This window comes from Myxine glutinosa, chromosome 8 (genome assembly GCF_964187855.1).
Source record: "Myxine glutinosa chromosome 8, kmMyxGlut1.1, whole genome shotgun sequence".
Classification (NCBI taxonomy): domain Eukaryota; kingdom Metazoa; phylum Chordata; class Myxini; order Myxiniformes; family Myxinidae; genus Myxine; species Myxine glutinosa.
In genome coordinates, this window is record NC_136268.1 from 139,779,003 (window position 1) to 139,795,645 (window position 16,643).

Consider the following 16,643-nt stretch of genomic DNA (forward strand, 5'->3'; position numbering starts at 1 on the left):
TTATGTGTATGTGCATGTTTTCATGTTCAATGTGTTAGCTCTTACACGAGCCTCCATTCTGTATACAATAAAAAATAAAAAATAAAAATAAATGGCATTGACAAAATTATTGACACCCTAGGGCCTGAACTTAATATTATGTAGCACAGCCGTTGGACAAAATAACTGCAGTCAAGCGCTTCCTCTTCAATCCCACTCATTGCTGGCCACTTTAGAATAGTCCAGCGTTGTCTTGAACAATTCCTGGGTGCTTTTTGAAGTGTGTTTAGGGTCATTGTCCTGCTGCAAGACCCATGACCTTCGACGGAGACCCAGCTTTCTGACATTGGGTTGAACATTGTGCTCCGAAATGTCTTGGTAATCTCCCGATTTCATGATGCCATGCACACATTAAAGGCACCCAGTGCCAGAGGCAGCACAGCAACCCTAAAACAAAACTGAACCTCCTCCATGTTTGACTGTAGGGAAGGTGTTCTTTTCTTTGAAGGCTTCATTTTGTTTTCTGTAAACATAGAGATGATGTGCTTTACCAAAAAGCTCTAATTTGGTCTCATCTGTCCAAAGGACATTTTCCCAGAAGGTTGTTTGGCTTGTTCATGGATGTTTTGGAAAACTCCAGTTGGGCTTTCTTTTGTCTCTCTCAGCAGTGGGGTCCTCCTACCACAGAACACCCTTTCATTGAGTTGGCGACAGATGGTGCGAGCTGAAACTGTTGTTCCTTGTGTCTGAAGGTCAGCTTGAATCTGTTTGGCAGTTGATCGAGGTGCTTTCTCCACCATTAGAACAATCCTTCGCTGCAATCTTCGATCAAGTTTTCTATTGCGGCCACATCCAGGGAGGTTGGCTACAGTGCCATGGGCCTTAAATTTCCTGATAACATTGCGTACAGTGGACACAGGAACATCAAGGTCTCTGGAGATGGACTTAAAGCCTTGAGATTGTCCATGCTTGGCAACAATCTTGTGTCTGACCTCCTTAGAGATTTTGCTGGTTTTCTTTCTTTTCTCCATGCTCATTGTGCTACACACAGACACAAAACAGCAGAATGACTCCTTTTCTCTGTTGAAACTGGTTGAATGAGTGATTTTTATATTGCAGGCACCAACAACTCACCATAGGTGAGTTCAATTCTAAAGTAAAGGCGAATCACCTGTTGGAAATCTAATTCTTTCTAACAACTTCTGAAAGGTGCCAATAATATTGTCCAGGCCATTTTAGGATTTCTGTGTGGAATAAGATAAGATGTAGTAATTTTTCAGCTTTTTTTGTTTGGTTCCACTGCAATCCAAAGAAATACATATGTGGATACCAAAATATTTTTTAATTTCAACAATCTTCTGGAAGAAATGGTGCATTATTTGAAAAAGGTGCAAGGGTGATAATATTTTTGGCCTTCACTGTATGTATGTATGTATGTATGTATGTATGTATGTATGTATGTATGTATGTATGTATGTATGCATGCATGTATGTATGCATGTATGTATATTTGTGACCAAAACGTCTTGGGGTATGAAGTTATAAACCGAAAAATATATAAACTTCTTCAAGAATATATAAACCGAAAAACATGGTCTGTGAATCCGTGAGGTGGTGAAGTGTATGCTTGTTAATTATGTACTGCTTGAATGTCGGTTGCATCATATCTATCAATTATGTACTGTTGGAATATAGCTTTCGACCCTTTAGACTGCTGAGACCCCTTAGGGCTTAGACCTTTGAAGACCCTTTAAGTTCCCCAAGACCCAAAATAACCCAAAGACCTTTAAAGACCCTGAGGATCCTAAAAATACTACCAAGATCCAAAAGACCAAAAATACTCTGAAAACACAAAAGACTCCAACGACACCCAGATTACCGAAAAGGAGCCAAAATACCATGAAGACCCTTTAACCCTGAAGACCCAAAAGACCCCAAAATAACCTTAAAGACCCTGAAGACCCAAAAGATCACAAAGCCCCAAAAGACCACAAATACCCTAAAAGATCCAGATAACCCAAAAGACCATGAAGTCCCAAAACACCCCGAAGACCCAAGAGACCCAGAAGACCTAATATACCCCGAAGACCGAAAATATCTAAAAGACCCCAAAAATACCCCGAAGAACCAAAATAACCTTAAAGACCCCGAAGACCACAAAAAATCACAAAGACCCAAAAGATCACAATGACCCAAAAGATCACAAAGACCTGAAAGACCACAAAAGACACCAAAAGGACTCAAAAGACCCCAAATACCCTAAAATACCCAGATGACCCAAAAGTCCCTGAAGTCCCAAAAAACCCTGAAGTCCCAAAAAACCCTGAAGTCCCAAAACACCCTGAAGACCAAGAATACCCTTCAATACCCTGAAGACCCAGATTACCCTACAGACAAAAAAGATCCTAAAACCCCGAAGACCAAAAAGACCCCAAAGACCTTTAAAGACCATAAGGCCATAAGGCCCTGAAGACTCCAAAGACCTATAAGACCAGCTTAGACCCTTGACCATTTAGAGTTTTACATCACTTGGACCTTTTTAGATTACAAATAAATTACAAATAAATAATATCACCAAAATTACAAATACATTTGTACAAAAATAAATGTTTGTATTATGATTGGTATAAATCATGACAACACAGCAACTCAAGCTCAGTCAGGTCATTATCCTCAGTTAAAACAAGCCGTGTTTCTGCAGCGATGTGTGGGGAGGCCAGCACAGGGAGCCGATCCACGTTAGCAATTTGAATGTAATCAAACAGAAAACCAAATAGTTCAATGGAGTCATCAGAAGGGACCCGAAGATTTAAAGAGCAAAGATGGGTCATCAGGCCTATATCATCATATGAAACCCTGTCATGATGCTTACGGGTTGAGGTTGTGTGGTATTGGTATGTGGCTGGAGAACTTGATGTTCCTGTTCATCTCCTCAATAGCAACGATGTCATGCTTGCCCTTGGTTCGAACAATGCGATGCCTGCAATATACAGCACAACTGTTCAATAATCTAGCAATCTCGGCGATCAGCTTAACCTGGCTTCAGGAAATGCATACATAATGTGATTGGTCGATTTTGTTTTGCGGAAGTGCAGTGGTAAACAAAGAACAATGTTTCCGTGTGCAGACAGAAATTGTATACAGAATAATACGGTGGAGTTTGGAAGAATTAACAGCGAAGAAATGCATATGGATGAGGCAGAATGTGAAGCAGAGATGCAAAGAACAACATAGCTATAAGTAATTAAAAATTTAACAATAAACAGAAAAACTAGTTGTGTTGTTGGTATCAATATAAGAATTGTGTTGTATATGGCAGAAAATAAACTGGTATTTACCACTGCACAGGGTGCATGTTGGGCAGGAAAGGCCGGTAGCCAGTGATGCATTCAAACACAACAGTGGCAAAGCTCCAGTAATCGACCGTCACCGTGTACTTTTGTCCCTCAAACAACTCTGGAGCCTGTAACAAAAACAAGGTGCACAAGAAAGTCGTTTGACAGAGCTTTGGCAATAAGTAACCTCATGTATTATGTTTTGGTAGGAAAGCAAGCTTGAGAACTGACGACAAAGACATGACCTTCAATTATGTAAGGGTCAGTAAGCACATGTTGAGCTTCAACAAATGCAATACTGTACTGTACAACTGTTGACATGAAAATGGAATTTGCTTCTTAATTATTTTGTGAAAAATATTAAAGATATTTCATTGAAAATGTAACTGCATTGAGATCAGGTCAGGTCAATTGTCATCACCATCCACGAGGTTGGCTGAGACAAACAAGTAAGAGGGATGGGTGAGGAAATGTTAATGGGGATAACAAAGATCATGGGTCAGGATGGGGGTGGACACAATGTGATGAATGCACTGCCTGCCTGAAGCCCTGGAGGGAAGAGTAATAAAAGGTGTTTTTTAATTCAAGGTTTATCTGCCTTCCACAGATAGGAGAAGTGAGGTACAATCAATCAAATCGGTCAAATCAGGTTTATTGTTGAATGTATAAAATATAGAATGAAATTTGTTTTAATCTTGCAACCAGAAAAAAGAAAGGAATAACTAAAACAAGTGGAGATACATTCAAAGTAAACCGCCCCCATGCCAAATAAATAAATAACATATCCTCCAGCACGCGGCATTGCCGGTGCAAGTTCGGCGCCCGGTGATGCCACCGTGCAGCAAATAGAGACGGTATTAGGAGGGAGAGGTGCACAATAATTGATCAATCAATTGCGTAATCAACATAAATAAATAATACATCATAAAATAATTAATTTCTTAATCAACTGGCTAATAGAATACCTAAAGCACCAGTGTTTCATCCAAGGCTGTAACTTTTTGAAAATTAACCAAATAATTAATTAATCGAAAAAATAAATACATAATTGATTAATCAATAAATAATTGATCAATTAATTAATTAATCAAAAAAATAAAAAACATCCTTTTTAGCCAAATCACTTGGGGTCACTGTTGTGTCTGAATATCAGCTTCCGAGCAAAAAAAGGTGCTTGAGATATTGCCCAGATGAGAGAAAATAAATAAGTGATTAATAAATGAAAATAAATAAATAATTGTAAAATAATTAAATCATTAATCAATTGGCTAATATATTTATTGGGGAAAATGCCAGGGGCATAGAAAAGGCCCCTTTATATGGTACTAGAATAGAAGATCCATCGCTTCGCTGACAGAAATACCAATCTTTGCTGCAATGGCTATCTTTGGGGGAAGGAAAAAAAAAAAAGGATTCCTGGGAGATCCTGCTCTCTGTGCAGGGATAACCAACGTCACATGTTGGCATTTGCAGTTTTCACATGTGTGTCCATGTACCCATGAAATTTAAAATAAAAAAAAACAACTTATTTTGGCTCACACTCCCGGGAGTTACCCGGATCCACCGTAGTTGGATTTATTGAAATCCGTTAATCCATTCTCAAGTTATAACACGACAAACAAACAAACAGACAGACATGGCTCCTTTTATAATATAGATAGATAGATGTGCCATGTGGCAAACAATAGAAAAGAAGGGACATTCAAAAAAAGATCTCGTGTGCATGCTGGACTTCCCTTGTGTTCTGAGGAGGAACCAAGTAATGCTCTAGAAAAGTTCACATAAAGGGGCACCAATTTTATTCATACAGCTGCATGAAGAAGTAAATGTGTTTTATGTGCCAGATGTAGGGCACCTCCCTTGATATGTAAACCACCACTGTTTCATCTGAATCTGTAACTTAAAAAAATAATTAATGAAGTAATTCATCGAATAATTAAATAATTAATCGATTAATTAATTAATCAATAAATAAGTAAATCAAAATTATCCTTCAAAGCCAAATTACTTGGTCATTGTCATGTACAAATATCAGCTTACGAGCTCAAAAGGTGCCCGAGATATTGCCCAGATGAGAAAGAAAATAAATACTTAATAAATCAATAATTAAAGTTAACCAACTAATTGATTCATCAAAAAAAAAAAATGTTAAATACCATTTTTGCCAATGCACGTGCTCACTCACTATTTTGGTGAAATTTCAGCTTCCTAGCTCAAAGGATGGCTGAGATATCGCCCGGGCAAACAAGAAAACAAGAAACCGGAATGAAAACTGAGTACTCCCTCTTTCAGCACGCATCATTGCGGGCCCCTTTCGGTGCCTGGTGATGATGTCATGTAACGCCTGGAGATGGAATAGGAAAGGAGCGGTGCACAACAAACGTCGACCTCTTGCTCACCGGATGCGGGCCGTCGTGCCCGTGCTACCGATACGCTAATGGAGGGGGTAAAAGGAGGAATACTGCTTGGTGTCTCAAGTGCATATTGTAGAGGTGCAGGTGGGAGTGCTGTGAGGGGACCGGGTGAGGTGCGGTGCAAGGAGGAAACTGGAAAGAGGTGCATATATATGGTTCCTGCCCTGAAAAGAACAGGAAGTGGCTATGCCGCTGTTGTTGAGGTCTTGCGTCCAAGGGAGACGATGTGAAGAAAGATAGGGAAAGAACATGTGAGGAGATAGACCTGCTTATCATGTGAGATGAGAGATTTCCTTAATGGGTGTGTGTGTGTGTGTGTGTGTGTGTGTGTGTGTGTGTGTGTGTGTGTGTGCATTGGCTTTGTCCTAATGAATATGCCACACTGTGCACGGTGCCTGCTTTGCTCGCTCGCCCAGCACTCCATTCTGCCAACGGAAAACTCCGCAGCTCCCAGCTTCAGCTCCGTTCCAATCAGCTCTGACCCGGCTATTGCCATGTACCACCAACCAAGCCAAGATCATCATTCCTCGGTGCGTCTGGAGATGTTGTTTATATAGTGGCCTGGTGAGGGCATGGCCTGGATTCGGATGAGAATCGAGCTAGGCGTGGTTAGCGGTGCCCATTGGTACATGTCCAATCCGAGCGTTAACCCCCCCCCCCCCCCCCTTCCTCTCCCCCTCCACGCGAGATCCCAATCGCGATTCATGGTCATTCTTCCTTCTGGCTGCGGCACGCATCGGATGTCCCCGATTAACATGGGCTAGCACCTCTTGCTGTGCTCTCTGAGCGGGAACAAGCGCTGCGAACCTAATTGCTTGTATAAATGAAGGAAGCATCAGGGCTGTTTAATGAGGTGCTATTTGGTGCCCAAATGTTCTTGTGCTAGTGAGGTCTGAAGAGGTAGGGTGAAGTAAAAATCCCTACCGCCATGCCTCTCGCTGTCTTGTGTTCCAAGGGCTGTGGCAGATATCCATGGTGATGGTCGATGACGTGGTGATAGAGGCAAAATGCGGGTTAGCTATGTTTGAGGCAGTAGTCTTGGTTGTTCGTCCTGAGGAGGTTTTGAGGAATCTTGGTGGTGGAGCAATTGAGAACATGTTCAATGAGGTTATGCAATGTAAAATAAAGTGAAAATTAAGCGGTGTTTCTAAGAAGTGTTTGAATGAGTGTATCGTGTCGTGTGATTATTGTATCTGGATTGTAATTACTAGGGCATGCCCGTACTATATCTATATCTAAAATTATATCCCCCCCTCTATTTACATGAAATGGTTTGGTTCATGAAATGTTTTGGTCCATTCGCAACGCCAAAGCGAACGGCGAACGGCTTGCGAGTACAGTGACAATCCCCCCGGGGTTTTTATTAGTTTTAAAACATAGTTTAACGCCAACATAGCGCCAACATAGTTTGCAAACGTGAAATAAATGAATACGCTCTCAAATGTGCCATCCGAGGCAGAGTGTGTCCGCCACGTTCGGCACACGCGATAGCTCGCTGCTCTCTGATTGGTTGAATCGTTTTTTGGACATAGCTCGGTAAGTAATTGTCCGATTAATATGAAACCTTGAAAAGGCACATCCTCGGGTCCCCAGCAATATACCTGGCAAGTTTAAAGTATATCGGACCCGTGGTTGTCGAGAAACAGCGGTCACAGACAAACAAACGTACAAACAAACACACAGAGATTACTGGAATTATAGATAGATGATTAATGTGTGTGGCAGTTGGGTTATGGCTCGAGATTTGAATGGTGATTTGGCACGATATGCACGAATGAGGGAAGGTTCGGGGAATCACAGCTGTTGGGGATTAGGTGGAGTCGTCGTGTGCCTATGTGTACCTAATCGTAAAGGGGGACAACAACACAACAACATGCATTTTAAGGCCATTTTCCCTGCTAGTGTGGGGGTTAGCCTTGCGGTCCCCATGACAATCTTCTCCATTTTGCCCTATTTTCTGCATCTCTCCGAGTTAATCCCCTTGCCCGCATTTCTTCTTCCACCATCTTTAGCCAAGTCTTTCTCGGTCTTCCCCGTCCTCTACTTCCTTCTACATTCATTTCCATCACTCTTCTCAACCAGTCACTTTCATCCTTCCTCAACACATGACTAAACCATCTCAACCTGTTCCTCTTCACAGCATCAATCACAGGCTCTATTCCCATCATTTTTCGCAATTCATCATTTGTCTTCCTCTCTCTCAACGATACTCCGCACATCCACCGACACCATTCGCATTTCCACCCTTTCCAGCCTTCGTTGCTGCTCGACATTCATGACCCATGTCTCGCTCCCATAAATCATAACACTTCTCACACATGCAGCAAACACCTTTCCCTTCAGCTTCAACGACACTCCCGTCCTCATCAGCACGCCACTCAGTTCCCGAAACTTATTCCATGCACATCTCACTCCAGCAACCGTTGCAGAGTCTGATCCACCTTCTCCTTTCAGCATGTCACCGAGGTAGCAAAATGTTTTCACACCTTCCAGCTTCACGCCATCTCCAAGATCCAACTCAACATTTCCTCCATCTGCAGCTCCCTCTTTGCACACCTTACATTTGAATGTAGCTGCTACACTGGTTAATGACCCTCTCAGACCACTACATTTTTGATGAACCCACTCAGCGCACATTGTACATTGAATGGAGTTCACTCCGACACCCTTCCTGCACACAGCACATGGCCACTTCCCAGTTCTTTCCACCTCACCACATGCTTTACAACTTGCCATCACCTTCGTCTTTCCTATATTCACCTTCAGACCTTTTGTCTCCATACATTCCTTCCACTTGTTCATCTTTTCTTTGAGTCCATCCATACTTTCCGCCATCAACACCAGATCATCTGCATACAACAACTCCCACGGTAAACCCTCCTTTACGTTCTGAGCCAGCACCTCCATCACAGCTACAAATAGTAGTGGACTTAGTACCGACCCCTGATGCACTCCCACCTTCACCTCAAACTCACCACTGTTCCCGTCCTTCGTCCTTACAGCTGTGCGCGCTCTTTTGTACATTGCCATCACTACTCTGATCAACCATTCCTCCACTTCTAATTTCCTCAATGCCCATGTCAATACTTCGCGTGGAACCCTATCGAATGCTTTCTCCAGATCAACAAACCCAAGAAACAACTTCTTCCTCTTCTCCATGCACTTCTCCTGCAACTGCCTCACAATAAAGAGCCCGTCTGTCGTTCCTCTTCCTGGCATAAATCCAAACTGCATTTCGTCGATCTTCACCTTCTTCCTTATCCTCCTCTCCAACACCCTTTCCAATACCTTCATTCCATGCTCCAATAACTTTATCGCTCGGTACGAGCCACACTCCAGAGGGTCACCTTTCCCCTTGTATAGAGGGACAAGGGTACTCAGTTCCCAATCCACTGGAATGCAGCCTTCTTTCACCACCAGATTACAGATCGCTGTCATTCTCTTCACACCCCAACTTCCTGCTGCCTTCAACATATCTCCCACAACTCCCGTCGGCCCTCCCGCTTTTCTACTCTTCATTGCTTTTATCGCTTCCTCAACTTCCTTCTCAGTTATCTTCTCTGCCGGTCCTAAAACTGGGTTACTCTCTATGTTGCCTTCCCATTCATTCTCTGTATTCAACAGCATTTCCATATATCTTTTCCATCTTCCTTTAATTCCATCTGGGTCCACAACGATTTGTCCCACTTCATCCTTCAAGCAACTCACCCCCATCACATCACACCTCTCTTTCGCTATCTGCTTTGCAATCCTGAATACCGCTCTCTGACCCTCTTCCGAATCCAAGCGTTCTCCGAACATTTTCCTGCATGCCTCCTGCGCCTTTGCTACTATTCCTGGCTCTAGGGGGGAGTTCGTGGCCATCGCAAAAGTACAAAGACACGCATGATTTTATTGTTGTACATACCAAGACCTTTCAAAAAAATTTGGGTGACAAGCCCAAATCTGTATAGATTTTGCTGCAGAGGGCGCTTTTCAAAATGGCCACCATAAGTATTACTTTTGACCATATCTTGGTCTTTGAGACTCATAGAGACATGATATTGGTGCCTAAACCCATGTTTTCAGGGTCAAGGAACTCAATAAGCCCAATAACAATTACATTGGCTCCTTCGTTTGGGGCAGCCATCTTGAATTTCAAAATGGCCGCCATTCAAAATCGCAGTTGTCCATATATCAGTCATCAAAACACATAGACGCTTGATGTTGGTGGCTATACTCATGCATTTAAGGCCAAGGAATCCAATGATAAGAGTATAATAATACAGTGGTTCATTTGGTTGAGTTATCATGTAACCTAAAAATCCACAATGGCGTCCAAAATGGCCACCAAAACCTAATGGCTATACTTGAAATGACTCTAAATCAATGATTATTTACCTCAAAGTTGTAATTTCGGTGCATATCAGAGTCTAATGTTTCATCTCAGTTGTAAGGATTTTTAGTTTTCAGTCTTCTGGCACTTGCAGAACACAGAACATTTTACCGAAGCTTCTCGACAAGGGCACGTTACATGAGCGCATTTGCCACAATGACACACCAGGGACCAACGTGGCTCGAGGGTTTTCCATGATGTTGATGGCAAAAGATGGCCATTCTCGAGGGTAAATCCGTAATCCACTGGATCAAGGTCTCCTATTCTAACGTTGAGTTGCCTATCTAGAGCATGCATAGTGGTGTATGCATTGTAGAATGCATGATAAATGTGGGGTTCAAGGCCTTGACTTGTCGGTGGCAAATTTTGATGCGATGTTGATTTTGAGAAATGGAATTGATAAGCTCGAAGCTCCTGGAAATTATCGGATTTGCTCCCAGCATCTGCTACTTTGACCAAATATTGTTCTGCATTCTGAATCACTGCAGAAGTTAGTGGAGCGGTTGTGCCAAATCCTCGCAAGTGGATCTCAGGGTCAGCCTTGAGGGCTGCTTTCTTGGTGCCAATCTTGCTGGTGATATCACACCCTGTGAGGCTGTGTAGTGCTGGAAGTACTGCGCAGAGATCAGGATCCAGCGGTGCATGCAGAATGTGAAGGGGTACATAATGGGTGGTGGTGCCTCTACCTGCCCCTACCCACAGTTCCTTCAGTCCCTCTTGAAGAAAGATTGGCATATAAAACAGTAAGGCAACTATCACATCTGTATCATTGGAGATAACAACGTAGGTTTTGTAACCTGCCTGGAGACAATCAAGGACATGCATGGGTATGCGTAGATCTGCCTCCTCAACTGTGCAGTGCAGGTTCCGCATGTCATGTTCTGTACTATTGTGAATCTTTATGCACTGCCAGTCGTTACAGTCTATGCATAGCTGGCTGAGTATTGTCGGCTGTTAATGGCCTTGCGATGACTGTTCACGCACATAGTTATAGATTAGCTTCTCCAGCAGCACTTTGTTTTTGTTCGATGCCCAGAATGTTGCCATGTCCTTAGGAAGGGGGGTTGTCTGTTCAACCGTGCTCAGAACTACTGGAGTCACACTGCATCTCCGCAACCTTTCACTGTCTTTCACTGATGGATTGTCATTGTAAATGTCAAAGATGTAATCACATCTACCATAATTGTGGTACACATCCGTCATCTGTGTGAAGTTTGAAAGCAGATCAGAGAAATTTGAAAGTCCAGTGAGGGGCACTCTGCGAACTGCTGCCATGATATATATAAAGAAGGCCGACTCAGGCTTGTGACGGTAGGAATAATCGTCAGACTTCAGTTTATCTTCAAGCTCACGAATAAGTTGACTCTTCTCAGGCTTGGTCATCAGCCCATCATCATCGAACAGCATGGAAGATGGCAAAACATCATACTTCAGAAGAGCTTCTGTGTGAAGACCTCTATCTCGAGCGATTTCGATTGATTTGCCAGTCATGTTCATTTTTCTGACCACTTTCCTTGTTGTTTTTTTGGGATTGTTTCTGATTGATATCATAGTTTTGATGTTCGTACTGTGAATAGTGTCATTCAGTTTCAAGGTTTTGTTGATCATCCTTTCACTGTGGAATGCCTGATATTTCTTCTTGCCTTTTTCAGATGCGTTCAGGACATCATTTCTGATCTCTTCTGTCATCACCTCTTTTGTGACAACGTTGTGCAGCACTAGGGGACACTCTGCTGAAAATGGCGACCCTCTCTCTTCAATGTACTTCATCATTTCTTGGATGTGCCCTTTTTTTTATTGGTGGTTGACTGTGATGATTCGTGATGGTGCCATGCCTCAGACGTGCTCTCATTGACGCCAGTATACTCGCGATGCAAGTTTTTTACAGCCATCATTTCATGATAGATTAGATCCCACTGAGCGACATACTCCTTCTGCTTGGCATGCCCAATGACACAATCACTGCACTTTGATGAGAGGTTGATAGTCTGCTCAAGCTTCTGATCACCGCCAACTGCTGTGAAGCGACCAGGCTTGTCCTCAATTGAGAAGGAATGACCCTCAGAGAAGTTCCTGAATACAGATGGTGCTGTTTCAGGCAGACTCCTTGCATCTTCTAGGTACACTGTGCCCCAGCAAAGGTAATTAGTTGAGTCTCAAGCAGCAAACTCATAGAGGGCATGTTGCATTGCATCAAGATGTAAGTCCCATAATCCTTCTCGGTCAGCTCGCAACAGATCAAGAGCTATTTCATGTCGTTTCAGGAACTGACACCAGAATTGTAAGTTCCCATTTGTGGATGATCTTGTCTTGATGAAAGTCTTCAGATCATTGATTAAGCTTTGAAGAGGACATTTGGAACTGCTCCAAGAGCTTCTGACTCTCTGATACATTTCCACTGGCTGTGCTTTTCTTAAGCTGATCTAGAATTTCTAGTTCATGAGAATAGTTTTCGACTCCTTTATCCGCAAATAACTCCTTGTGCAGCAGGCGTTGCATTGATTCAGCTAGGAGTTTTTGCGCATCCAGTGAACGACTGTAATGTCCTGCATTGATTACAGAAAACAGCAAATCTTCAGTTTTGTGATGGACACCATATACTCCTGGCTCTAGGGGGAGTTCGTGGCCATCGCAAAAGTACAAAGTCACCCATGATTTGGGTGATAATAGTTATGGGTGCCACGTTGGATTTATAGGTTACCTGAATATACTCAAGTAGATTTTTGCTGGTCTCAGTGAACCACTGTATTATTATACCACTGTATTATTATACTCTTATCATTGGATTCCTTGGCCTTAAATGGATGAGTATAGCCACCAACATCAAGCGTCTCTGTGTTTTGATGACTGATATATGGACAACTGCGATTTTGAATGGTGGCCATTTTGAAATTGAAGATGGCTACCGCAAAGGAAGGAGCCACTGTAATTGTTATTGGTCTTATTGAGTTCCTTGACTCTGAAAACATAGGTTTAGGCACCAATATCATGTCTCTATGAGTCTCACAGACCAAGATATGGTTAAAAGTAATACTTATGGTGGCCATTTTGAAAATCGCCTTCTGTAGCAAAATCTATACAGATTTGGGCTTGTCACCCAAAATTTTTTGAAAGATCTTGGTATGTACAACAATAAAATCATGGGTGACTTTGTACTTTTGCGATGGCCACGAACTCCCCCCTAGAGCTTACACTATACCTCTTTCTTTGCAGCCTTCTTGGCTGCCTTATAACTTTCATGCTCTGCTTTTTCTGCTCCTGTACCCTTCGCCTTCTGCCACTCCTTGAACTTCTTCCTCTTCTCGTCAATCCTCTTTCCAACTTCATCATCCCACCACCATGTTTCCGAGTGCCTTGGTGGTCCTTTTGTCCATCCACATACCTCACCAACGGCTCCCAACAGACTATCTTTCATTGACATCCAACCACGTTCAAGCTCAACCACATCATCCTCTACCCTACTCAGCCTCTCTTTGAATGCCCCGTTTACTGTCACCTCTTTCAACCTCCACACCTTCATTCTCGGTTGGTACTTCACCCAACGAGCTCTCCTCGCACCTTTCACCCTTATGTCGCAGACAACCAAGTGGCGCTGTGAAACAGCCTCCTCCCCCGGGATCACCTTTGTGTCCCGGAGGTGCCCCCTATCTCGCCTACACACCATCAGGTAGTCAACGGCTGTCGTCGACCCACCTGACGTGTATGTAACAAGCTTATTATCCCCTTTCTGGAACTGAGTATTACAAATCAACAAATCAGCTCCATCAGCAAACTCCAAAATCCTTTCACCTTCTCCATTTCTCACACCATATCCGTAACCCCCATGAACTCCCTCAAAACCGTCCATACTCCTTCCCACATGTCCATTTAGGTCTACCACAACAACTTCCTCATCTTTCACGTTTTCCATCAGCTTCTCTATCGCACACCAGAACTTGTCCTTCTCTTCATCGCTCCGACCAACCTGCGGAGCATATCCCGAGATGACGTTCACCAAGAGCTTTCCAATCATCATTTTCACCATCATCAACCTATCACTCACTCTAGTCACACTCACCACACTGTCTACAAACTCCTCAGAAAACAGGACACCAACACCATTCATGCCCTCCGGGCACCCTTGCCACACAAACTTGTATTTCTGTCCCTGCCTACCCTTCACCATTCTCACACCACTTCCCTTCCATCTCGTCTCTTGCACACAACATATGTCCACTCTTCTTCTGACCAATACTTCCACCACTTCTCCTGATCTCCCTGTCATTGTCCCTACATTCCATGTCCCAAACCTCAGAAACCGATCTCCACTTCGGGCTGTACCCTGCCCATATGTAGTTGTAATTGTCATGGTTCTCTTTTTGAGGCAATGTTTTTATGGCCGCATGCCCTTCCTGACGCCAACCCTCTTTGTCGCCTCTTACGACACGCAGGGTTTCAGTACCTATTCTAACCAGGGTACACACCGGGACAATATATCTAATACTAATCGTAAAGGGGGAGAAAAGGGGAAAACCTCACTAATCCTACACAAAGCATATTGACACGACCAACCCACTACGCAAAGGGAAAGGCCTATTCTGGACATATACTAAAGAAATAGCTAACGAGGGAACCTGTATGTTGAATGCGTTTGCAGGAAGAGGGTGGTGGGGTGACGCCTGCGCAGAACCGTCATAATATGTAGAAGTTTTCTTATCTCAGTGCTGCAAAACATTGTGTACAGTAAGAGAAACAGCATCATGAACTGATCTGTTGCTACGAAAAGCAAACTGGAAAGGATCTAACGAAGGCGAAAGACTAGATTTTACAAATTTCAGAACGAGGCGCTCAAATGATTTCACGACAATAGATGTCAGAGCGACAATGATCAAGTCAGGTTATTGCAGTACAATTTGGCACAGGAATTATCACAGATTGCTTGAAACACCTAGGAATACAACATATAGACAATGAACAATTAAAAATGAACCGTAAAAATATATGAGAGTTCATCTGCGCACGATCACAGGTGACGCTGCTTTACCAACTTTCAGACCAGAAAGAGATCGCTCGGTATTGTGCTCCCCGATCACAAATGCTTGGGGAAGATTGCCACTCTTCTTGCATTCACTGACAACATAGCGGTCAAATCTGACATAAAAATCATTGAGTTGATCCGGCAGGGTCGTATCATCCACAGGCCAAGCTTTGGTCCTTGGTTTGTACCCCTTAATCGCATTAATATCCTGCCAAAGTCATTTTGGATTGGAGGAAGAAATATTAATTTCAAGTTTCTCCCAGTAAGCATCATTTGCAGCTTTAATTGCCTTCCGTGGCTCATATTCAGCACTTTTGTACCGTTCATCATCATCACAAAGAAATGTTCCCGCTGAACCAACTTTGGCCGGATAGATGATTGATTAAACCAAGGTTTTTCATCACCATAAATGGTCACCAATTTCTTCGGGACACAAATAGCCTCACATAATTTCAGGTCATATAAGATCACATCGGTACACTCATCCAAATCGTCGGTACTCTCTGTGAGTACTTTCCCATCTGAACACGCATCATCACCAAACTCCCCTCTTATGGTATCCATAGCAATCTCCACTCATGGCTAGTGGACTACCTCGCCTGTCGTAGTGAACGTGTGACTCTATATGGAATTCTCTCATCTCCTCTTCCTGTCCAGGCTGGAGTTCCTCAAGGCAGTGTTCTGGGCACTGTGCTTTTTCTAATCTTCATCAATGATCTCTCTGATTCTCTGGAAAAATCCTCCCTATCTTTTTGCTAATGACTCCTCCCTCTGCCGCTCCATATCTCAATCCTCAGATTGGCAGGCAGCAGCCTCTTCACTCTCTGCAGACTTGGACAATATCACAAACTGGTCAAACAAGTGGAACATGTCTTTCAATCCTGACAAATCTCACACTCTCACGATGTCTCTGAAAATACCATATGGAAAACCCTCCCATCCACTTTCTCAACAATCCTCTCGAAGAAGTTCTGTCACTCAAGCTTTTGGGTCTCAATATCTGCCATGATCTTTAATGGGAAAACCACACTTCCAAGCCGGCCTCCAAAGCCAGTCGCCGACTGGGCATCCTCCATCGTGCGAAGTCCTTCCTTGGCACTACTGAGCTCCTGACCACTTACAAAGCTTTCATTCACAGCTTGATTGAGCCCTGCTCTCCCCTCCTCGGCAGGTCCTCCTGCCTCACACCGAGCTCGGCTTCACACTGTAGAAAAGAAGGCTTTTAGGATCATTGGTATCTCCCGCGATGAAGCTGATTCTGAGGGCCTTTCATTCTCTTCACTTTCACTTTCAGAACGATTGGCTGAGCGGTTTGGGCTGTAGGCGAGTGGAAAGGCAAACAAGCAAACAAACCGAACCGATCAACATACTTGGCAAAATAAATTTCAAAAAACACGAAATAAATGGTAACAAAAGGACAGACAAACAGACCCAAATGCAATAACCTTTCCCCTGGACAGGGAAATAAAAAACAGTTAAATAAGTTAATTTACACCAAATCTCTCAAAACGATCCCGGTCCCG

The 16,643-nt window shown here is 43.2% G+C and overlaps 1 protein-coding gene across 1 annotated transcript in view; it reads right to left on the reverse strand.

The window, feature by feature from the left end:
- The window catches only part of LOC137432947 (inhibitor of nuclear factor kappa-B kinase subunit alpha), an 82,946-nt gene that overhangs the window by 50,624 nt on the left and 15,679 nt on the right, over positions 1–16,643 (reverse strand). Inside the window, exons 8-9 of the mRNA XM_068125284.2 lie at positions 3,318–3,442; positions 2,852–2,959 (exon numbers count right to left, since the gene is read on the reverse strand). Coding sequence (XP_067981385.1) covers positions 2,852–2,959; positions 3,318–3,442 — 233 coding nt within the window. The remainder of the gene's footprint in view (positions 1–2,851; positions 2,960–3,317; positions 3,443–16,643) is intronic.